At 41.6% G+C, this 23,814-nt stretch overlaps 3 protein-coding genes across 4 annotated transcripts; 1 reads left to right on the top strand and 2 right to left on the bottom strand.

Annotated features, from left to right (window-relative positions):
• Positions 1 to 1,566: 1,566 nt before the first annotated feature.
• LOC105930228 (patched domain-containing protein 3) lies at positions 1,567 to 4,386 on the bottom strand. Its single transcript, XM_012868328.2, has 4 exons — positions 3,621 to 4,386; positions 3,425 to 3,546; positions 3,183 to 3,328; positions 1,567 to 3,086 (listed from the first exon to the last, which is right to left on the bottom strand). Exons 1-4 carry the CDS (start codon positions 4,338 to 4,340, stop codon positions 1,567 to 1,569), a joined length of 2,508 nt encoding a protein of 835 aa, XP_012723782.2. The 5' UTR covers positions 4,341 to 4,386.
• A 1,732-nt stretch (positions 4,387 to 6,118) lies between these two features.
• On the top strand, positions 6,119 to 12,472 carry LOC105930298 (ras-related protein Rab-18-B). Its single transcript, XM_012868434.3, has 7 exons — positions 6,119 to 6,329; positions 6,732 to 6,787; positions 6,897 to 6,958; positions 7,685 to 7,757; positions 9,290 to 9,408; positions 9,652 to 9,718; positions 11,147 to 12,472. Exons 1-7 carry the CDS (start codon positions 6,262 to 6,264, stop codon positions 11,317 to 11,319), a joined length of 618 nt encoding a protein of 205 aa, XP_012723888.1. The 5' UTR covers positions 6,119 to 6,261; the 3' UTR covers positions 11,320 to 12,472.
• A 1,344-nt stretch (positions 12,473 to 13,816) lies between these two features.
• Positions 13,817 to 22,789, bottom strand: LOC105930278 (homeobox protein Mohawk). Of its 2 annotated transcripts, XM_036137975.1 has the most exons (7): positions 22,367 to 22,789; positions 22,001 to 22,269; positions 21,708 to 21,876; positions 21,466 to 21,619; positions 20,991 to 21,311; positions 16,182 to 16,215; positions 13,817 to 14,435 (listed from the first exon to the last, which is right to left on the bottom strand). In XM_036137975.1, exons 2-7 carry the CDS (start codon positions 22,177 to 22,179, stop codon positions 14,105 to 14,107), a joined length of 1,188 nt encoding a protein of 395 aa, XP_035993868.1. In that variant the 5' UTR covers positions 22,180 to 22,269; positions 22,367 to 22,789; the 3' UTR covers positions 13,817 to 14,104. The 2 variants fall into 2 exon arrangements, with proteins under 2 accessions (XP_035993868.1, XP_012723854.2); XM_012868400.3 differs by having other exon boundaries at positions 22,001 to 22,789.
• Between the last annotated feature and the right edge of the window lie 1,025 nt (positions 22,790 to 23,814).

Genomic DNA, 23,814 nt, shown 5'->3' with positions numbered 1-23,814 from the left:
GGCATCAGAATCATGTTTTGATGTTCAGTGCTGGGGTTTCAAATGTAAATAGAGTATCAATGGGGTACTGATGATTGTGCCATGGATGAGTTTGTTGGGGAATTTTCTTTCCCGCTAAATACATTCACTCAAATTGGAGGAAGGATTTTTCTATTCCAAAAATATCAACACAACATTATGCTGCTCCTATAGAAGAAGAATTTTATTTAATCCTTTTTCCACATCTTTCCCAGAGGTACCCACCAATCTGTAGGCGCCTGTATGTTTGCCGCGTTGCTCAGGTTACTTTAATTAGTTAAAAGAAAGAATACATGAATGTAAATTAAAAATGGACAAACCATCATTTTACCTGGAAGAGAATGTCACAGAGCTGCGTTTAAAAAAAAAAAAAAAAAAAGTAGTTTTCTTGTGATGGTAAACGGGTCAGGCAATAATACAAATGCATTAGCCTACATGTTTTTTCCAGCTGATTCTTGGTGTTTGAGAAGAGATTCCCTTGCTGTATCCCTCTCCACAGGTTTCTGTTGCTCCTTTTGTGTAGGCGGCCTTTGGGTGAATGTACAGTATAATGAGCCATTTATTTTCCAGTGCATTACTGTTTGTGCACTTTATTTTCTAATTTTAAAGTCAAAGCATATTTATTTAGTTTGGCTTTTGGAAAGCCCCTGAGTGAAGTAATAGCAAACCACAAGGCTAGTTTTGCATTTTTTCTTCATTGCAGACAAATCTCTTGCCCACATTTGCTTCTGCAGATGTCCTTTTTTTTTTTTTTTTTTACTTCAGCAATAAAATGTCGGGGGGTCTAAAACTGAACTGGGAAGCAACATCCCTGACTCTGGAGACGTGTAGATGTTTTTACTTTATTCACCTGCTTGTGTGGTTCATGTCTGCTGGGCATACTCCAAGGTTATTTAAAGGATACGCCCTGATCACGATAGTTAGCAACATTTTCTTTACCTTGGTTTCAGTTTTAAATATTGTCTCTGCTTAGTGATCTCTTAGCTTTGCTGGGCATGTATATACTGTATCAGTCAGCGGTGGGAAACCTGTATATAAATGTATAGGGATGCTTCTGTGCTGCGTCCACTCTCAACGGCTCCCCGCTATTATATCTTTCACAGAGTGATGATAATGACTGGTTATGCGCAGCAGGAATAAATCAGAAACTCCAAATAAAATCTTTTAAAAAAACAAAATGGGAAAATGGTTATGATTTATTTTTTGCAAAACTAGCAGCATTTTCAGCTCAGAAAAGAATCCTTATCGCTTTGACTTTTGCTTTTTTAAAAACGGTGAATCCAGAACGTAGGATCAGAACAAAATGAATCAACAAAGCACATTTATCACACCCAATGTCAGAAGGCTAAACAATAAATTGGTTTGTCCACATAAAAAAAAAATCACATCATTTCACAGGTTAAAAACTATTATAAATTCAATGTCTAAAAAAGATCTGATTCTAACGATACTATATTTCTTCCATAGTCAGTAGACTTCCATTTCAACCATATGGCACACCTGACCAGGCCAGTAGGGTGCAGACATAAAGCTATACCTATATCTGCTTTAACAACCCTTACTGTAAGCACCGACCAGTGTGAGAAAGACCGGAATAAACACAAGGCCATGGAGCAAGCCGAACGCGATCACAAGAAACATGATCTTGAAGAACGTCCTAAAGATGTAGCTCCCAGACACGGACAACACCACCACTCCTAAAACAGTGGACAGCGCTCCCTGCAGTATCGGATAGCCCAGGTGGCCCAAAGCCTCTGCAGCTTTCTCATTGGCATCACCCTTGGGACTTGAGACGAAAGCGTACGAAATGTGCGCAGAGAAATCGACAGAGAATCCGATGCACATGATCAGGTTAATCATGGATATTGAGTCCAGACTGACCCCCCACAGCGACATGAACCCTGCAACGCCAACGACCACTGAACAAATGGAGAAGGCCACGCAGACGGAGCAAAGGGGATTGGGTATCAGCGTCAGTGAGACGAGCAGCATTGCCATGGCAGCGACGAGGATGGTCTGAATGGTGCTGTCTGAGATGACCATGTACTGGTCGAAGTAGATGAAAGCAGGGTGGTACACCAGCAGCTCAATTGGACATTCCTCTGCAGTCACCCTGAGTCCGGTCATCATATCCTTCAACGTGGAGTGGTTTAGTGTTTGAACAAAAAAGCGAGAGGCCTGTACGGTGCTTCCTGCTGTCAAATTGAGGTCTAGTTTAAACATCGGGTTGAGCTCCAAGAAGTGAGACAAATGGGAGTGGAAGGCTTCTTCGGAGCTAATATTCAGCTCAGAAGTGCTAGCATAGTGTTTGTAGGAGGTGAACCAAGCGTATGTGCTATTGACAAAGTCCAGTTTTTCAAAACTTGAAATGCAAGAGTCTAGATCCCTCTGGTCACTATCGTTCCAGTATGCAATGGGTTGTTTCACCGCCACCATCACGTTGTAGCCATATTTAGAGAAGTGCTCCTCTTGGTGCCTGTAGTATCTTGTTAGGTAGGAGTCGTCCAAAGCAAGGTTCTTGATGTCGAGTCCTTCCTTCAGCAGGACAATGCCGTAGATGCTTACGGCCAAATAGCCTGCATAACTCACAAGTACAAAAACTTTAGTCCCTTTGTGGATGAGACATGGACTAAAGAAATGCTGAAAAAAACGAGACATGGGCTCAGTTTCCTCCTTTTCAGTTGTGTGGTCGTAACCGCCCCCTGCACAGCACACCCTGAATGCGTTTGAAGGTCTTGATTGAGAGTCCTCCGGCACTCGGGCACAGGTGAACCAGTGTCTTTTCTCCGATTCCCTCAGTCCATTCAGAGCCATGCACGCACCGAGGAAGGTGATGCTGTACAAATAGCAGAAGCAAACGGAAATGCCAGCATAGAGGCAGAAGGACCGGACTGAGCCGAAGGGCGAGCTGCAGCCCAGGAAGAGAGACAGAGCGTCGGTGAGGGTGGTGATGGAGACGGAGATGGCGGCGTCTCTGTATGTCGCGCCCAGTCGGTCTGGAACATCGTCCAGGACGCGGGTCCTCTGCCAGCAGGAGATCAGGATGAACATGTCGTCCAGCCCGATGCCTTTAGGTGTAAAAGTCAGAGGAATGATACTCATTTAGTGGCATTAGGACTTCAGACTTGAGTGAAAAACTGGAATGGCTTGTATGGTCAACTCACCCAAGATCATAAAAGGACAGGAGGCAGCTGTCATGACAAAAGGTTGGTCCAGCAGCAACAGGACTCCGAATCCACTCATGACTGCTAGGCCTGTGCAAAGAACTCCACAGAAGGCCACCCAAACTTTGGTCCTCACACTGTCTAGCCTTAAACAAGAAACAACAACAAAAAAAACAACAGGTTTTTAAAGAGCCAGCTTTCTAGGAATTCACATAATTCATTTTTTCCCATGATGCACTGACCTCCAACAAGTCACAATCGAAAACAGGATGACAACAGCATAGGCGATGGAGAATAAATAGATGACAGAAGCTGGGGATTTCTCAAATTCCCACTGCATTGACTTTGAAGTGGTGTATGACATCTAGAAAGTAATAAAATCAGCAAAAAAACATCCAACAAAACTACATCTTGATGAAGCTGAGAAGTTCTGCTTACCTGAAGAGAAGACTCAGACTCATTTGAGAGTAAGCCGATAAAGCTTTCCAACCACAAGTTATTTTTTGTCTGGTTGCTCTCGTCCAAGTAGTATCGGAGCTGCACTGCTTTAGCACTCTCAATAAAGGAAGTTTCTGTGTGAACTTTCACACTCCCCAGGCTTAAATATAAAGGGACGGATTTACAATCAGTGCGATACCAGGGAAAAGTCAAGTTGATGGACTTCACATGGCTGGCATTGTACTCTATTACATCTAGGAAATCACTGGAGGCGCAGGAGTCCATCACTTTGGCGCAGACGTCACCATATTGAAAAGAGTCGTTTTCAAACTCCACCTGCATGCTTCTGACCCTCAAGTCCAGATCGAGGATGTTGTGAAGCAACTCAGCAGTCAGAACGTTCCCATCACTTGTTGCCATCAGAGTGGCGTAACTGCCATCGGTGCTCAGCCTGAAACTTGAGAACATGGAGCTATTTCTGGGAAAGGTTTCTTCGATGTATTTCCTCTCCATCTTGGCCAGTCCGTCAACAGGGGTGAACTGCTCCTCGATGTCATTGGACAGTCTGTCCTGGAGAAAACAGAACCCGCTTCCCAGAGCAGCGGAGACGATAAGCGGGACGACCAGGAACCACCAGGGATGGGAGCCGATAAAACGACCCGTCATTTCAAAGCAGACCCGCAGGGGCTTTTCCAGGCAGTCCGTTCGGCATCTGACCATAGCTCTGAAGGCTTAGCCGGAGATGTCCGACTGGAAGTTTGTCCGAAAAGATCGTCGGTCAATCAGAGCAGTTCTTTTCCTCGACAGCAGTGGAAGAGGTCTGCAGGTTTTCTGCTTCAGCTGTATCAATGACGCTGCTCTTTCCTCTTAGCTCCCCCATGAGCTGGGATTTGCATAATAACAGGGTAGAGATCAAGATGCTTGAGGTTATAGTTAGGGTTAGGGACAAATGTGGATGCAGAGAACCTGAGACACAGTAGGTGTATTGTTGCGTGGTCCACTGCTTTCACCTCTGAGAGCTCAACCCTCAAATCATTTCTTTTCATGGTTGGGATACCATGCATGTGGCAAAAAAAAGAGGCCTTTCACAATGAAGACAGAGTAGGTAAGACAAAGACGTGTTGTGCTGAATAATGTTGCTCTTTATCATGCCTACTCAACCGTACAGCACCTCCTCATCAGTACGGCCTGAAGATGTTCACTATTCAGGGTAAACAAAGAATATACCTTACAACTTTGGTGTAAGCTAACGTTACATCTACTAACTTTTTCACACCACTGTATGAATAATGTTGTGTTATTTAGATTGCAATTATCATTATTAATATTCAGTCAAAACTTTACAAACTTGAATGTGCTCCTTCACTAATTCATACCCCTTTTTTGTCCCCTAGCTCTGTTATTTAGTACCTGACTGCAAAACGTTTAATATGCTTTTACTTAAACGATCAGTTCATTTTGAAGAATTACGGAAATTATTGGGTGCTAAATGTTCTAGTCTCACGTGAATTTTAATTTAGTTATAATCATTTTGTGAAGTCTTTATACTGGACCTTGTTTCCATCGATTGTGGTTCAGATCCCTGATTATAACCAAAAAAATAAATATTATTTATTGTTAAAATAAATGAAAAGTGCAACTGGGCTGACTGGTTCAAGGGGAAGTGGTTGTTTTGCAAGTGAAAGGTTATAGGTTCACACAAAACATGTTTATGTACCCTTAGGCAAGGCACCTACCTCCAAATTGTCTACCAATCTGTCTTGGCATACAAATGTGTGAGTGTTGAGAGTAGAACTGAGGGAATAAGTGTAGGGTAAAAGCGCTTTGAGGCATCTGTAAAACAAGTACTTTATGTGCTTGGTCCATAATCTTAGGAAACATAAAATTTTAAAATGATCAATTAAATATTCAATTTATTATTGAATACTGTTTCAATATTTTTTATTACTTTATATTTCGTTTAGCACAGTGGGTCATGAAATAGTGTAAAATGTCACTTTGACTCATGAAATAGATTCTAACATTTGATTGGTTAATGGACGGCACTTTTACAGCAGGCCAATCACCCTGTTTCTAAAAGTGCTAACTTTGGTTGGTACAGTTGATATAGAAAATAAATTCAAGATGTGCTGCAAAAAAGGAACATAAAATATGTAATTAATACCGAAAAGAAAAGCCTTTTGATACAGGCCTTCAAATTTTAATGATAGATTTTCTCATTTAAACATTTTATAAATAATGGAGACACTGAAAAACTCTAAAGTAAATGGCCACATATACAGATATGTAATGTATGCAGCTACTTATTTATTGAATTGTGAATTGTATATACACATATATATATATATATATATATATATATATATATATATATATATATATATATATATATATATATATATATAGATAGATAGATAGATAGATAGATAGATAGAGTGTGTGTGTGCGAAAACACGATGGCTGGCGAGAAACGGCTTTATCATTTGGCTTCTGTGACGTCACAGCAGATTGGGCGGAAGTTGCGCGGCCAGCAGGCAGCTGTCATCGTAGCCGATAGCCGCCTGCTGCTGCAGAAAAACAAGTCTAACATCTGTGGCCCTAAGCGTCTCCAGCCGGAGGTGAGGTTAGCCACCGGGGGAACATGGACGAGGATGTGCTGACCACCCTGAAGCTGCTCATTATCGGAGAAAGCGGAGTGGGCAAGTCCAGGTCTGTGTATGCTAGCAGCTAAGAGGCTAGCCTGTTGTTGATGTTGACATTACGTTACGTAAGTTTATTCTTCTGTGCTCAGCTGTTGCTTTGTGTTAATGGGGGTTATTTCCCACCTAATTCTAGTTTAACACAAGCTGGGAGCCGCTAAGAAAGTGACATTTATCGACTTTGTTACAGAAAGATTTGACAAGCAGCTGTTAAAGTTAGTTTTGCTTCCTACGTGGTTTACTCTGAAGGGATGATGCCGCACATTCAGCATCGGGGTCGTGTTGCTGCTTTTGTTGTGTCCTCCTGTGATCCTGCTGGCAGGAAGTGTATTTGTTTCTCCCAGGTAAAGACTAATCCCGCTGTGCTGGATGCCCTGCTCATTTACAATGTGTCTTTATTTTCCCCTGACAGCCTCCTCCTGAGGTTCACAGACGACACTTTTGACCCAGACCAGTCAGCCACCATAGGTTCTACACTCTCATACCCAAATATATAGATGTGGTTGTAAAAAACAAAAAAACACACAACAACATTCTCCTCAATTTCATTTCCCATTTGTTTTTCTGGATTCATAAGGTGTGGACTTCAAAGTAAAGACCCTGGCAATTGAAGGAAACAAAGCAAAACTGGCCATTTGGGTAAGTCTTCATGGCCACACACATCCTTGTTTTAAATACTTACTGAGGACCATGCCCTGACTTTCATTTACTTTAAACCCTTTCTATGGCCTGACCCTAATCCTAAACTTTACCATTACCACTACAAACCTAACCCTAACTCACACCTTAGTCCTAAACCTGAGCACTTGATCTTTTTTATTTATAAAAATAAAACAAAAAAAGGTCCTCACTTTACTTCAAATTTCTCACTTTGGTGGTAAAATATGTGAAGTATGTTCTCAAAGTGCTGCAAGTACAAGTACACACGCACACAAAACCACAATATGACTGGAAACAAACAGGCTGAAGTTAAAGGTTTCCTCCACACGGTGGCGACATTGCGCCGCAGGACATACTGTTGAGGACAAAGAGGAATAACAGCTGTTCTTGAGCACCAGCTTTGTGGCCTAGTTCACAGTAAATGTTGACGCTTCTTTTCATATTTAAAATAGATAGATATCTATACCTCCAGAAGCTGATCTTTAGTCAGAAATGGAAATGCTTATTTTCACAACAGGTCAATCACCCGAGGACTAGAAAGGGGCCCTTTTTTTGGATTTGTAGACTAATAGTGCAATGATTAGTTCAATAAAGAGCGATTACTGTGTACCCCTTTAACAGAAGTGGGGGAAGTTGTTAAGCAGTTGTACTAACTAATCTAAAAATGTTACTATAATCTGGTCTATGGTGTGTTTTCTTTCCAAGGACACGGCTGGACAGGAAAGGTTTCGCACACTGACACCCAGCTACTACCGCGGCGCACAGGGAGTCATTCTTGGTAAATAGCTGATCCTTTCAAGCTAAATAAATCATGTCAAACGACTCCCCCTCCTCCTTTTTGTCATTTCTACACCCACAGCCTTTTCCATTCACTGCAGCTGTACTTGTTCACCTGGTGTTCTGGTTACAATATTTAGCTTTAGCTTTTATATACATCAGCTTACACAAGTATTCATGTTGTTTATGCTTTATTTTTTTAAATGATTTTTCTTTTTTTTTTTTTTTGCAATTCGTGACGTTAAAACTACAAACTTTAATGTGTTTTTATTGTAATTTTATTTGATAGAACGGGGGTCTACAATTTGTCCAGTCCAAAGAGCCATTTTTGTCCCTAAGCTAAACAAAACTCATTGAAAGCTTCAAATATTACTTGACCTTTTGGGGGAAAAAAGCTACTTTTAAAAAAAAAATAATATCTACTATAGAAATTTGTTTGTCAAAAACAATTTTACTTCTACTTTTAGGTTTTGAAATAAAGAAAAACATCTAAACTTTGTAGAAAGAGGATGGATGTGTTTTATTCCATGGGGTAAAAAAGCACATAGTTTCTGAGATAATGTCATGAAAAATATAACTAAAGAAAACGAATGGTACTTTTTAGTTTAATTCTCTTGTGGAAATTCTATGGCGTTGTATGCAACGTTAGTTGACAAATGATATTAGGCTCCATTGTGGGATCACAATGAGCGACTTGTGGCTCTGTAGTCGCAGGTTGCAGGTCCCTGTCGAGACAAAAGTAGCACGTAAATTTAAAGCGGCAGGAAAATGACATGCGGTTTGTATTCAGTCCCACTCAGTCAGTGCTTTTTAGCACTACCTATTGCTGCTGTTCCATCAGCAGGTGTGTTTGGGTTTGTCTCTACCAGCTTTACATATATGGAGAGTAAAAATTCACAAAGTAGTTTTAAGTTTTAAGTTCAGTCAGTTTGGACGGAGAGCTCCGTGAACATTTTTTAGGGCTTGCCACACGGTTTGGATCTGGACTTTCCAATAAACAAATATGCGTTAATTTAAAACTGTTCATCGTAGCTCTGGTTTTATGTTTTGTGTTCCTGATCTGGTGGAAGGCGAATCTCTGTCTCAAATCTGCTTAAGGCTCCAACAGGTTTTCATCCATCTTCCCATCAACTGTTGGGATACTCCGTTCTAACATAATCCTCCTTTAAACGTCTCCACATCTCCCTCCCTGACCCGTCTGCTGTTCTTCTACTCAGACTAAGTCACACAGGTGGACTCTGGTTGGGCCCAACTTTGTGTTGACTTCAAATCTTGACTAAAATATATAGATTTATTTTTTGTAACCTGACATAGTTTGAAAAAACTTCATGGGGACATGAATACTTTTATTCGCAATTGTAATTGCTAAGTACAGTTATAGTAAAAGATGAAATTTGATTACCCAAACTTCAGATAAACAGCATTTAGAATGTTTGCATACATGAAGTTGGAGCTGTCGCCTCTGTAATGGCAGCATATGTCATCACGATGCATTGCGTGTTCTTTTAAAATCCTTTTTGTGGTTTTTGTCAGTGTACGATGTCACGAGGCGCGACTCTTTTACAAAGCTTGAAAACTGGCTGAACGAACTGGAAACCTACACGACGCGCAACGACATTATCAAAATGCTGGTTGGCAACAAAATCGATAAGGTGAGTCCTCGTGTACAGAAGACGTGGACGAGTCCAACTCTCAGCACAGACATTTTAAGCCTTAATTTTACGGTGAACTCTGTTTTTATAAGTGTAGGACAGCTTATGTTATTGCTCATTGTCAAAGAAAACAATAGTATAAAAGTCTTTTTTATACATTTTATTATGGCCTGCTGATGTTGGCCTGAATTTTAATGTGTGTGCAGTGTTTTCATGATAATCAAACAGCTTCTGCGGTTTCAGGATGACCGTGAAGTGGACAGAAACGAAGGACTGAAGTTTGCCAGGAAACACTCTATGCTTTTTATTGGTGAGAACTGTCGTAATTGTTGAATCAGATGTTGTTGGTCGTGTTCATGTACAGCAAGAAAGCCGTAAAATTTCACCCGGCGCCAATACAACTCTTCATATTGTACTTCAAAGTTACAGCTGTCATTAAATGCCATAGAGGAAGCCTGGTTTGGTTGGGCTGTTTTTTACGGTTTGGGCTTTTGCTTCTTTGCCGACGGCACCGAATCAAGAGAATCAGCCAACCAGAAAAAGTACGGTTTGATTAAAACTGAGCTGCTCCAAGTCACCAAATCCGTGTCAGCATCTGGTCCTGATTCCCCTCTTTGCTCTGGACCTCTTTTCAAAATCAGCTTAACATTTATAGAGAATTTCTACTTAAAAAAAAAAAAAATTTGACAAAATGAAGAAGTTCTGCAGAACTAAATTAGGTTAAATAAGGTTTAGTTTGCTGTCTTATTTTATATTTATATTTTTAGTTTACTACTTTATATAAATTCTTAATTAGAAATGCACTAAATGAGGTTTTTCCAGGCAGATGCTGATTATGGGTTTTCTTTGTGGTCCGACTCGCTGATTCAGATTAAAAAAAGAAAGTAAAAACTAAAATGTCTCAACAGTAAAAGTTTTATATTAACATAAAACATGGATTTCTCAAGAGCAGAAGTTACAGAGATATTGCTGAAAATCTTAAAAATACAGACAAATTGTCTATGTTGTTAGACAAAGCTAATTGTACAATCAGAAATACACCGATCTCTCATGGCCAACATTGATTTCTGGTGCTTTTTGAGTTTTGATCTGCAGATTTTGATCCAACTTTTATTCCATGGACTGGAACAGAAAAGATTAGAAAAAGTGCTGCTAGTCCTTTTGATAGCTGATATTTTTACATCCAATTGAAAATGCAGGACTTAAAATCTCTCTTAGCCCCATTTATCCCACTATATACGTATCTTTATTAAACTCAAAAATGTAAATCAAGTACATGAATAATGTGTATATATATATTTTTATATATTTATAATTTATTTCAGACAATTCAGTGAAATCATAAATTTAACATAGAAGAATTATATAGAAATAATGATATATAATTATATGTAGAATTTGTTGATTGTGTTTGAAAATACTATTGATTGATGTGTTTATGGACTGAAAAGGTGGACGTTCTGTGTGTTCATGCATTTAATAACTAGGTTAAAATTGTTAGATATTTCAATATTTGACCAGCCAATCACCACTAAGAACTGATTACTTAAATAGTCCCTTGATTCCTTTGTTCTAAAGATCGATTGGTCCAGCTGCAAATTAATTAATTAATAATTACAAAATTGCGTTGAAACTTTCACATAGAAAAGTGACATTGGTGTCGTCAGCTTTTGTTGGTCTTTCGTAACCCCTTTAGACTCTTTACCTCCCTGATCACATTAATCCGTTTTGTGTCTAGAGGCCAGCGCGAAGACCAAAGACGGCGTCCAGTGTGCCTTCGAGGAGCTAGTGGAGAAGATCCTCCAGACTCCAGGGCTCTGGGAGAGCGACAGCCAGGGTCAGAAGGTCCAGCTGGGGCACCCGGAGCAGGGCAGGGGAAGGGCGTGCGGGGGGTACTGCTCCATACCCTGAAACTAGAAGAGATGACGGAAGCGGCGACCGGACAGGCGTTACTACGGACCAGAGATACGGAGCTAAGGAGGGGCGGAAGAGAAAAAAAAAAAAAGGAAGCTAATTGTCGGAGTTCTGTCATCTGAACGAACACTGCAGTTTTGCACAATTACTGTTCAACCATCATCACTTATTTGACTTTATCACGTTTTGGTTAGCGAGTGGAAATTTCTGCAGTAATCCATCTTTTCTGGTCATTGTTGCTATAGTGTTTTAAAATAACTAAAAATGAAAGGATGTCAGAGCAGTACGCATCAGGGGTGAGTTTAGATGATGAGCAGCAGTCAGTCGGTCGGACAGTACGGCATTACATTACCAGCATTGTGCCTGTAACATATAATCAGATTAGGCTGGGGTAGGTGGCCTTTCAGGGTTTATGCTAAATGCTAAGGCTTAAGCAGTTTTCAAATACACGCACTCATTTATACTGCTTTGGCTCCAAATTTCCCAACTTTCAAACAGCTTAAAACGAGGATGCAAAAGTAGGAGAAGCTCATATGCTGAGTGAGAGCTTATGTTTTCTTTTTTTATTACACAACACTGAATGCTCTCAAATAAAACATTAAACAATAGAGCCCCGTTACTGACAGATTTAGTTTGCCCCTCCCCATCTTCACACTCCCACCTCTAGGAGGTTACTTCTAGCCACAAAGGATGCCCCCCCCCCCCCCCTCATTGTTTTTATTCTACTTTCTCAAGCTTCATACCTTTATTATCTATTAGCCTGTTGTCCAGTTTGATTCCCACGGTGTTGCTTTGAAGTTTTGCCGCCGCTGCCTTTGCAATGATCATTTGTCACCCACAGAGTGAGAACATTCCTGAGCACTTTTCCCCCCCTTAGTATCTTCATCATGTATCGGAATTCCAGCTTTAATTTGAACGCAGTTACTTTATTATTCCCAGTTGCTGTTATCTAAAAAAAAAGAAAAAAAGAAAATCACTTTGGTCTCCTTTTTTTCTACTGCTGCTTTGTTGTGCTTTTCTGTCTTGAGCTGTTACATGTCAGCCTGAAACCTGCCTTAACACTAAGAGAGTTGCAGTCAAGTAGCATTTGATTTGTTTTGAATCGAAATAAATGGAAACCTGAAGATGGGAAAGCTCAGCTCCAATAAGTCTTTGTTTGCTGTTTTAAAAGCTGTTGTGTAGTTCTGTTTTCTTTTGAAAGTAGTTTGTTGATGCCGTGTCTTTTTTTTGGTGCTTGTAAGAATGAAGTTGTTACCAGCAAAAAATAATCCGAAAACGTCCACAGAACCAAATCGGCACATGTGGACAATCCAAGATGATCAATTTAAAAAAGGAGATATTCTAGAAACAATTGAAGAAATGGAAAACTCTTGACTTCCCAATAACATGTTTTAATAGTTTCCATCCAGTCTTGAGAAGTATGTACATATTTTCCAGGTTGGAAGAAGTACAGATAAAGGAAATGGAGTTCAGAAAATATTTGTATTTCCAGCCTTTATCTATCCCACTGTCTAAAAGTTATATCCATCTATCCAATCTTTTTTTCAGCTTCTGTCTTTAAAGCCTATTCGCTGTCTGAATACGTGGCAAAAGTTCCTGATGAACATTCATATTTATAATATGATATTAGCTTAAAGGGACAGAGATGTCTGAAAACCTATTCAGGAACGTGATGTTCTCCTTGTTTCCTATATCGTAACTCACTCAGAAAAGTCCAGAAGCGTCTCTGGGGGATAAAAACGTGTTTCAGAGGAGGCACAGGTCGTTCAGCTCCATCAACCTGCGCCAAGCTTTTAAGCAGCTGTACGTTCTAACACGTTCTTTCATGGTGCTTCTACGGTAAAAAAAACTCCTTTTAACCGGATGTCAGTGAACACGCCGTCTACTGTCGTTTGAAGCGTTGCGTAGTGACCCAGCCACTCCCTCCCCTGGTGCTGCGCACTGCCTGGTCAGCTGGCTGAAAGATGACTCAGTCAATCAATCAATCAAATTTTGTCAATTGTCATGTGGATTATGTTTCAGATTTTTGTTTAAATCCCAGGAGGAGGTATCATACAGTGAAAATCTCATATCACCCCCGACTAATTTTGAAATATCCTATTTATGCTATGACTAAATAAAAGACATTTAGTTCTTACCGACAGTACAGATCAAAACCATACAGATTGCTGCTGATTTCCAGCTTCTTATTCTATAACCCACAGATCACATTGGCTGCAGACCCATTTCATCTCCCTAACAACCTTGTTTCAAACCCTGACTGAGTCTTTATGCCAGTTGATTCTCTCTGACGTCTTTGCCTCCAGGAGCCACGTGCAGACTCCTGTCGGCGTGCCATCTTTTTTTTTTTTTTTCCACGGTTCATTTTTAAAACGCAGTTTGGAAGGCTGTAAAGTGCGCACACATGAAACGCACCACTAAGTAAAGCCCTGCGGATGGTAATTAGGTTGCCTCAGCCCATGTAGGGTAACGATTTAAAGCAAAAGACAGGCCAGACGGTTTCACATTGGCTTTATTCAATAAGCTGCTGTTAGACTTCATCACTGGAGGATTCTTCCGGAGTCTTGAAAGTTCATATAAGTTATGGAAAAGAAGGTCACGTGGAACGTAGCAAAGCACGCAGGCATTATTTGGATTGGTCTTTAGGTTACTGCTTAGATGCTACAATACATAACAGGATTAGAAAGGCGTTAAAGGTATAAAACATTCGTCTGGGAGGCTGTACACAGTGTACAGTGCAAGGCACTTGGGCTCATGGGGAGTGGAACGCGGTGTCCAGCGCCTACCCGCTGTTGGCCAGGGCGACTTTGACAGTCTGGACCTCAGAGATGTGAGAGGATCTCTGGATGATGCGGCTGGTGAGAGCGGGCCCTGCGCCCTGCTTCAGGGCCGAGACGGCTCCCGTCACACACAGGCGGCCGGTGATGCTGGCTGAGGAGACGGAGAAGGGCTGCGCGGTGCGGCTCTGCCCTGCGGCTACGCTGCAGGCCGGGTCACTGCTCGGTGCCGCCTGGCAGCTCTTCCCCTTGGCCAGGCTGGTGAGAGCCACAGCGGCATGGATCTCCCTCCAGGCCTGGCCGTCTTTCTGTGGGTTTCGGCTCTGCAGCTGGCCCCTGTGAGGAGACAGTCGGTGAGGTCAAGATGAATTAATGGTTTAAATAGTAGCTGACAGGTCGGGTTATACTTATTTAATCGCACCTCTGGTTAGGATGAGTATAAATCTCTTTTTTTTTTTTTTTGCACTAGCATAATCTTGCTGAAATTTGAGAAAAATCTGTTTTTTCACTAGAGCACATTTATTCAGTGCTTAACACTCCAAGGTAAGAGATCATTGGCTTTACAAAGTCACTGGTAGCAAAGATATTGGCACTTTTAATAATCTCTTTAAAATTGTAGCCAGAACATTTTTTTTATTTTAGTTTAAATTTTACTTATTTTAGTGTTTCTTGGAACAGTTTTTCACAACTTTCTGTTTCCATGGGGTGTAAATATGACGTGATGCAGAGGCCTGTTTTTTTTTTTTTTAGAAGGGTCTAGTTGCAGTCAACCCCCCGCCCCTTAATATGCCTTTCCCTGTCCCCCAACCCTAAAGTCAGTGCATGTGTATTGTAGGGGATTGTTTTGTAGTGTCCGTGGCTCTAGCTGGATATAATTGGTTTTTTTTTTAGCAACCGGCTGCTTGACAGGATGATGGGCCACCATGTGCTGTGAGCTGCATGATGAAGGAGGCAATCGTTTTATTTCATGGCACAGAACGGCAGCAGAGGGACATCTTGGGGTAAAGAAATCTCAAAACAGCCATTAGACACTACATGTCAGATATCTGTATGGGAGTGATGCTGGAAAAGAAATCTGATCTACCAACACAAACATAAACATGTGGACTTTACTAAACTTATTTTTTGGCCTTTAAAGCTGCAGTTGGTAAACTTTTGTATAAACGTATTTTTTTTAACATATTTGTCAAAACTGTCACCATGTCCTGACAGATAATCTGTGGAAAAAAAATCCAGCTCTGGATCCTTCAAGTGGTCCTACTGCCATTTGCAGAAATGCACCGCTCCCAGTCAGAAATGACCAATCAGAGCCAGAAGGAATGCCTCTGATTGGTTGTTAGCAGTGTCAGTCAACACTTCCGTTATTCAAGCCCTGTAAGGTGTGCTTGTTGACATTTACAGGTGTAGTCGTGTTTTTTTCAAAACGCTGTGCTGCACGTCTGTTTTAGTCAGAAAAAATATTGAGCTGTTTGGCAACAAACACTCAAGGTGGATTTGGCGTGAAACAGGATGAAAATGAGGAAAGACATGTCATTTGTTTGATTGTTAAATGTGGTGTAGGATTCTGGGAGATATAAGCACGCTGTAAACAAGGATCTCGTGGGCTTTTAAGGGCAAACTGAATGGGTTATCACCAAGCGTTTACCTGGAATGATGGTCTAAGAAACAACCCAGAAATCTTTCTGCAAAACTCAACCTTCTCGCAAGGCAACAGCTTTCTCAGTCCCTCAGATCCCCCAAACCTAAATCAGGCAGGAAACCTACTGAGTGAACTGAGGGGAAGAGAACATGCGTCAGGAACCTACGACTAGACGACCTAGAGAGCGTCTGCCAAGAGGAATGGTGAACGATCACTGGCTGACTTTTGCCAAAAGGGTTTTTACTCAAACTACTGACAGCAAGGAGTTCAATAATTTTGTCACCAATTGTTTGCGCAAGTCAATCATTTCTTAAATAAATAAAACTTTATTTCAAGGCTTTTAACAATTTTTTTTTACCAGGGTTGACATAAATGTTGCTGACACTAAAAGCTAAATCTGAGTTAAGTACAAACAGCAGGGTTATGAAAAATGAATCACTAACCTGTAACTTTCACCTGAAGAGATGTCGGGTGTATCTGCAAAAAAACAACCCAAAAAAAAGCAGAAAAGAATTAGTAGATGTTCAACAGGCTTGCTAAGGTTAGGTCTTGTTGTAGAGAACACATATTTCAGTAAAAGTTTCTTTTTCTCCACGTGTCAGAGCAGTTTGTAAAGTCTGACGATTAGTATTTGTTCAGCATGTGTTCGTGCTTTCTTTGAACCTCAGAACCTAATTGTCCTCTCTCCTTTTACTGTGTTTAAACATTTATTAATAAAGTTCATGGTGTACAGGTTGCCACATTTCTTAAACGCAAACATTAACAGGTAGAGAGCAATTTGATAAAATAAATGCCAGACAACTTCGCTATATCTCTCCAAAATCAAAGGATCTGTTGTTCTCAAAAGGCGCTTAGAAAAAGTATCTGTTTATTTTATGAGCACAGAAAAGGAGAGGGGAAAAAAAGAGAGGCCATAAAGTATGTTACATTGCTTCTAGCCTACAATTTCTCTCTGTGGTCTGTGCGTACATGTGTAATATTTGTAGAACATAGTTTCCATCTTAGCTTTGGATTACGGCCTTTTTTTTTAAGGTTTTGAGCACATAGATAGTGGCCAAAACCGATTTTTCTTCTGAGTCCAATAGAAAAAGAAATTAGATGCTGAAACTCAGTCTTTCGGCGCTAACAGCCTGAAACACACCGCAGACGTAAGCCAAAAGTAACTTCTTTCTGATAGTAAATCACTTTTGTGTTTTATGCATTTTTGCTACTGAACATCCCTCACCATGTCCCTCCTAAGTTATAAAATGCCCTGCCAAGAAAGTAGCTCTGTACCTCAGCCGTATTTATGAGCAAGAGCAAAAAAAAAAACAGCTTCTGCATAGTTTCACTGTGCTATAGGGGATAAGTGACAACTTAATTTTATAAGTGGAAATGAATCCAATCACTGCTTTGTTTCCAACGTGCTATATATCTTGATCAATACAAAACTGTAAACGTAATAGATCATAGGTTTTTGCTCATAAAGCTGCAGTCCTGCACACCAGTAGCAGGACTGCAGCTTGGTTTTGGAAACATAAACACGTGTCCAGTGGTGGTTCTAGCATAGTTAGCGCCCTGGGCAAACCCGTCATTCTGTGCACCTGCTCTGCTCGCTCAGCCACAAACACCCCTTTCACTCGATAAAGCTCATTTTACATGAAAGTAACATTTTTGTTATGTACTTTCACACAAATCAAGAATTAAAAATATTTATCTGTTGGATGTTAGTCTGTGTTTTATAAAAAGAAAAGACAAACAGACACAATATGGGCCTAAAAAAAAATGAGCCCTGAGATACACCATAAAGAAGTAGACTTTAACTGGACTTCAAATTTGAAGGAGCAACATAATATTCAAACAATCTGATGAAAACCACGATCGTGACAAACTGGTGGTCAGCTGCATCAAAAAGCCGAGGTTAGTTCAAGCGTTAGCAAGACAGTTGGATTCACATTGAACCAATAGTCTTTCCATATCTAGGTACAGAATTTTTTTTCCGACAGACTGGTATTGGATATGTAGATTTAAACATACAGCAAAAATAAATAGTAAAAATAATTTCTAAAAAAAGAAGGATAAATAAACAGAATAAATACCGATTAATCTAAACCAGTACTTTAAATGAAGTATGGTAAATTTTGAACCAGAAGCGATCCTGATCCAGTCTTGATTCTCTAATACCGTTAAATAAACCTTCAATTTAGGCCGTGAAGCAGAGTTTAACTTCCGCTTATTACATTCTGTCACTGTTTTGTATATTTGATTGTATTTAATTGCTTGTGGTTTGCTCTACGCTCTGGGTGATGAGCCTTATCCAAAAACAAATACTGCATGGCTTCTTTAGCTGTCAGGTGTTTTTAGAGACAGGCGTATTCTTTACGTGTGTCCTGGCAGAAATATAAAAAAATAAGACAGCATGAACAAACAACTTCTTTTTGCAATAAAATAAAAAAGGCCATTTTTCAAAGTGATTAAATGGATCATGTCAATGAAAAGTTTTTTTTTTTTTAACTCCGTGCAAATATCTTTCAAAACAAAATAATCCAACATCATTTGAAACAATGAAAAATAAGGAGGAAAAAAGGTCTTAACTGGCCAGCAACGCCTCCATCCTGAGATGTTTTCCCTAAACACCGCTCCCGTCACATTGACAGAATCTTTACAGGAAAAACTAAACTGGTGTTGGCATGTTCTGTAAATAGTCCTTTATAATAAACTAAAATTCCCAGCAAATCGTTCCCACAACCTGTGAGACTGACATCTTGTCCGCCACAGTCAGGTGGCATCACTTAGCTCTAATTCGCCGCAGGTTCACTGACTTTCTCAGTGCACTGTAAATGGTGCAAGTTACAGTCATGTTCTGGCAGCTTTACTTTCCATTTTATCCTCGCAGATAAAGCGCCACTGAAATAGGATGAAAGACTGCAGCTAGGTCGCCACCGTTTCAAGACCAACAAAAAAAAAAGGCATCTGTGCCAGTTTCATACCATCCTGCTTCGGCTCCTAAAGCGTGGTGGCCGACCCCACAAACTTTTTCGAAAAACAGGTTTTAATTTGGCTTTTGATTTGATTTCCAGAAATCAAACAATCATAAGTGAAACTGGGGTTATAAGCTATTAAAGATTCCTTGTTAGATTGCTTTTGACATGATGGTCTTGTTTAATTGGCCTTTTTGCATTGTTTGGACACATTACCTACCGCCTGTTATATCAAAGAAACTGGACTCCCTGCTAGTAAGAAGAGACCTTATTCGATCACGTATAAAACCGCTCTACAAAAGCGACCTTCATATTCCTCAAACCTGCTTTCCTAGAACATAAGTTGTCATTTTACATGTTTTTCACAATCAATCCTAAACTTCCAGTCCCTAAATATTTAAAGCCAGAGAAAACCAAACACAGCTTTTAACAGACATCATCGCTGAAACTGCTGTCTCTGTTTCAGTCTTAATTAGTAACATCATAAATTTGAACTGCCATTTCTTGTTGTTGATTGCTTTATATTCTGTTTTATTGGCTGTGCCACCGCACTGTAGGAAATTAGGGGTTTCTCTCAATGGGCTTTTCAAAGATTAAATAATAAACGTCTAAAAAGATTAAAGAAATAAAAAAAAGGCTTCAGTAAATTATAGTTCCAAATGTTTTTTTCTGTCAGGATGAAGTGTCAAATTCAGGCAGTCTCCAGAGGCAAATGTCTGAGAGTCCATAATAAAGAAAAAGAGTTGCGTTGGAAGAGAGAATCAAGAGCTGAAAATCCGGCCCACCCAGTGACCCAGGAGCAGCAAAACTGAGGACTACATCGCTGTAATGACACTGACAACGGTCTGTCTGGCTAGGAGGAGAGGGATGGCAGGATGAGTAACAGGTGCGCTGACTGACCGATGAGCTGGAAGCTACCTACTACAGGAGGGACACATTTGCTCGTAAAGAAACATCACAAGTAAACCGAAACGTAAAAAATAATCCAAGAATTCTCAATCTATGCTGGGGGTTTTTCTCAAGCGATCTTCAAAATGAATGTGAAATGTTTACATCATGAGCCTATGTTGCCTTTGAAGAGAACGTTTCTGAAAAATCAAACCTCAGTCGTCTTGTGTCTAGCTGTGAAACCTTCCTCCCGTCGTGTTGCCAGTCCACGGCTGGGCTGCGTTTTTTTCAGACACGGGTTTTTACTCCAACTATAAAAATATCCCTGCGGTCACTTTGCCAGGTCGAAACTTCCGCGTTGCCAGGAATAATTAGGCAATGCCTTTCCGTGGCGTTACAGTAAAACAACCAGAGGTGCTAAAGAGTGGAAGTGATTACGGCAAACGTTGCGAAACGTCTCTAAGCGTCTGAGCTAAATTAGAACGCTTTGGAGCAGGAAAGTAACACACGGCAGAGCCAGACTGCCAAGGCACACAGAAACTGTGGCAGCGGAGGCAACGTCCTCCCAGACCAGCGGAACAAGCCAAGTAAATATTAGCGTGTTTGTCTCACATTTGCGTGGCTGCTCCAGCACTCACTGCACAATCTGTCTGGCTTCAGCGTTCCACCGACAGACTGTTCCCTCTCTACACCCAGGCTGAGGTTTCCACTTCTCGCCCTGGGAGGAATAAAGTCTCAGACGTTCTGTAATTGTCCTTGAGGCTGGACCGGACATTTCCACCAAGGCTAGAAGTCGAAGTGGAACAAATGGCACATTCTGCTATATGGAAATGATATTTGCGGTGTTCGGCGGCGGCCAGCGCGAGCCGCTTCCAGTTTGAAAAAGCAGGATTTCAAGCATCTGCGTGAGTCTTTATTAGCGATCTACGCAGAGACTCTGGCTGACTTCTCCGGGTGGCTTTGAGACATGTCAGCGTGCTGCGCTCCCCGTAAGTCTGAGAAGGTAACCATGTGTCAACCCCCCCCCCCCCTCCCATCCCCCCTCCTGTTTTGCTGTTTGCATTTATGATTGAATCTAGCCGAGCTCCTGACTTTCAGATGGACGCCAGAGATTTATTAATGTCAAAAACCCCCTTCTGGGGCCAAGTCGGAGGGTTCTGTTCGCCGTGTTCTTATTTTACTGCACACTGTGGTGTTTTAAAATGGAACTGAGAGGAAACAGGGTCATAAAACCGTCAATGCGTCTCACATCCGTCGTAAATCTTCAATTAACGAGGAAGATGCCTTTATTATTTCTGTAACCGGGGGGGGGGCCTGTTGTTTCTCTTTGTGGACCGTAATGTAGAAAACATCTTAACGTGTTTGCTATTCCCGCTGAATCCCACGGAGACGAGCATCTCTTACCCATGCTGTAGATGAAGTTGGCCTCTGCTTCGGAGGAAGTGGCCGGAGAGACGGCATCTCGATCGCATTCGTTGGAGCTGAACGACTGGGAGAGGCACCTCTTCCCCCGAGCGGAGGCGATGGCGTCGGCCTTCGCGGCCATCATGTGCCGCAGGGTGTCGTTCAGGTAGCGGTTCAGCAAGCCGCTCTTGTACTTGGACGGAGGGGACATGCTGTCGTCATCGTTGGAGCAGTCCGCCTGTTTCTCCAGCAGGCGTCGGTGGTAAGGCGAGCCGTCGAAGTTTGACTGACCGATGGGAGTGGACGAGGTGCACTCTTCCACTGGATCAGAGGAAACAAGATTGTCACTGCAACATTTTCTGATTAACAGGGTTTCAGTGGGCACGGTAGAGCATCTGAATCCAGTTCTAGGAATTTTCTTGACTACTGAAATGAAAAGGGGAGAGCCATGATGAACCATCGACGTTAGCCTTACCCTCCGACTCTGTGTCGTCGCTGCACACGCTCAGCCTCTCAGCGTTCCCCTGGATGTATTTATTGTAGAGCTTGATCCTCAGCGCCCAGCTCAGGTCCGGCTGCCTCACCGTGTTCTTCAGCCTTCGCCGGGCATTTGCAAACCAGTTGGAGACCTTGCACAGACATCCCTCGATTAATTAAAGAGCCATAGCCGGTCTTACAAAGATGAGCGCTGCGGTTACTTTTGGGAGACGGTCCAACCTGCACTAATGTCATGTGCGAGCCCAGAGCAAGAAGGACCTTCTCGGTTTTTGTGGGGTAGGGGTTGTCCCGGTGCTTGTACAGCCAATGTTTGAGCGGCCGAGCCATGTCCTGCAGAACCTGCCTCTTGTGCCGGGCTTTCGCCCCACTGAGACGGGACCTGGGGGAGCTAAAAGACAAATAATGCGTGCAAGCACAGCTTTCCTGGCTTAGGTTGCAACACCCATAAATCAGGTCAGATCACCTTTTTATGAAGTCTGAAATTACAAGGCTAGAAAAAATCAGTTTCTTACCTGCATCTTCTGTACCTCAAGGCAGAGCTTTGGTCAGTCGACTGCATGACTGGGCTCCGTGTGTCGGTTAAACTCGTCTGAGGCGAGTGAGCGCCGTTCGGCCCGCTCCTTTCTTCAGCTCTCCTACAGTTGTCTAAAATAAGCTGAGCATCAGTCTCCATCGGGGCTAATTTGTCCATTCTTAAACATGCACTTTCTCCTCAGTCAACAGGTGCATCAGCAGACTCCCACAGACATCCAGAAACTGTAGATCCCCATTCTTTATAGCTCTGATGTGCAAGTAAAAAAAATAATAATAATAATTTAAATGATGTCCTTGTTTTTCCCCCTTCTTAGTCTTGGGAGCAAATAAATGCCGAACCTTACCAGGGAATAATGTTAGAAAAGTCAGAGCATGTTGTCTGGTTTCTGTGTCCTGTCTGAGGAGAGTTCAAATAACATTCAGCTCCTCTGCCTATTGGTCGTCCCGCCATCCAATCGCCTCGGTGCAAGTCTCGGCAGGCTTTCCCTTGCAGAGCCCTGCCTCGCGGAGTCCTGCAGCGGTACCTTGGGTTGTGAAAACGAGTCCACTACTCCAAAGAATATGAGCAGACCCCGGCATTAGATTCACTAGAAAGGGATCCTGTCAGTCCGCTCGAGGCTGCTTAAGCATGGCCTCATATTTTCGGCATGAGCTGCATGATTCTTGTGGATCTTGTGGCACCGCTAAGAATGGTGTCAGCAAAATAATAATCCATGTTTTATCAGGGGATTCTGGAAACGTATGAGCGTAATTACATGGCTGCTAAAAACCAGAGGAGCCACAAAGCGGCGGCTCATGTCAGGCAGGAAATCCTGCTGTTTTTTTTGGGACTTCGGCATTGGAGTTCAGTGAAAACCAGCTGTTCAGAAAGGCTCCATTTTCAGTTTGTAGATACATTTAATCAGGATCACACGTGTGCCTTCTATGCTGTGGTAGCAGTGCGCTGATAAACACATTTGTTTATGCTTCTCCCATAGCCTTGTGACCAGAACGTCCCGTAAGTATATTTGCCCAGACATTTAAAAATGATTGTGTGCATTTGAATATGTTTCTCATGCTCATTCACACCATACAATCCCTTGGTAAATTAATCTAAAATTTTGACTTTATCTCTGTGCAAATTCTCAGTTATCTGCATCATTGCATCCTCTTTGCAAAGCAGCTCAAGCTCAGTGAGTCTGGGAACAAAGTGCATGCAGCCTTAAAACTTTTTCCAAAGAAACAGGATAGGTTTCAGGTTTGGACTTTGACTAGGCCATTCAAATACCTTAATTTGTTCCGATCTAAACCATTCTGCTGTATTTCAGGCTGTACCTCTGGCCGCTGGTCCTGCTAGTAGACAAAACTCTGGTTGCACAACATTTTATGTAGATGGATCAGTGTAAAGAGGGCCAGAATGCAAATGCACACAACACCTCTCACATTTGTATTTGTAATATAACAATTTAACTGCATGTATCGCACGAATTTTCCTACCAGCTGAAAATAAGGCACAACTTTGATCTGATCTATGACAGTGCAGTAATATAACAGCATGTGAAAAAAGTCAAAAAGGAGTGTGAATACTTCCACAAGGCACTGTGACTATTTCTGTAAGTTAGGGTTTTCTTTAAATTATGGCTCAAATCCAAGTAGCACTCGTTCAACATACTTGAAGACAAATGTCTTTTCCAGCTTCATAATTCAACACTATCAATGGGCAGGTTGAGTTTCAGTGCGTTCAGAGCTGAAAACCACATGGCCCAGAAGCATCTCCGGTAGGTGCTGTAAATTCCTCGCTCACATTCCTCAG

Source organism: Fundulus heteroclitus, chromosome 6 (assembly GCF_011125445.2).
Source record: "Fundulus heteroclitus isolate FHET01 chromosome 6, MU-UCD_Fhet_4.1, whole genome shotgun sequence".
Classification (NCBI taxonomy): Eukaryota; Metazoa; Chordata; class Actinopteri; order Cyprinodontiformes; family Fundulidae; genus Fundulus; species Fundulus heteroclitus.
This window is presented reverse-complemented; position numbering and strand designations above follow the sequence as displayed.

What these genes read in the sequence shown, in the direction of transcription:
- LOC105930228 (XM_012868328.2), bottom strand. Translation starts at nt 4,340, where the DNA reads ATGGTCAGATGCCGAACGGACTGCCTGGAAAAGCCCCTGCGGGTCTGC. An exon ending in AGTCTGAGTCTTCTCTTCAG is followed by an intron (nt 3,547 to 3,620) that starts GTAAGCAGAACT and finishes ATTACTTTCTAG; the next exon opens with ATGTCATACACCACTTCAAA. An exon ending in CTGTCCTTTTATGATCTTGG is followed by an intron (nt 3,087 to 3,182) that starts GTGAGTTGACCA and finishes TTACACCTAAAG; the next exon opens with GCATCGGGCTGGACGACATG.
- LOC105930298 (XM_012868434.3), top strand. Translation starts at nt 6,262, where the DNA reads ATGGACGAGGATGTGCTGACCACCCTGAAGCTGCTCATTATCGGAGAA. An exon ending in AGCGGAGTGGGCAAGTCCAG is followed by an intron (nt 6,330 to 6,731) that starts GTCTGTGTATGC and finishes TTCCCCTGACAG; the next exon opens with CCTCCTCCTGAGGTTCACAG. An exon ending in ACACTCTATGCTTTTTATTG is followed by an intron (nt 9,719 to 11,146) that starts GTGAGAACTGTC and finishes TTTTGTGTCTAG; the next exon opens with AGGCCAGCGCGAAGACCAAA.
- LOC105930278 (XM_012868400.3), bottom strand. Translation starts at nt 22,179, where the DNA reads ATGGACAAATTAGCCCCGATGGAGACTGATGCTCAGCTTATTTTAGAC. An exon ending in CGACGACACAGAGTCGGAGG is followed by an intron (nt 21,312 to 21,465) that starts GTAAGGCTAACG and finishes CCTCTGATCCAG; the next exon opens with TGGAAGAGTGCACCTCGTCC. An exon ending in TCTTCAGGTGAAAGTTACAG is followed by an intron (nt 14,436 to 16,181) that starts GTTAGTGATTCA and finishes GTCTCCTCACAG; the next exon opens with GGGCCAGCTGCAGAGCCGAA.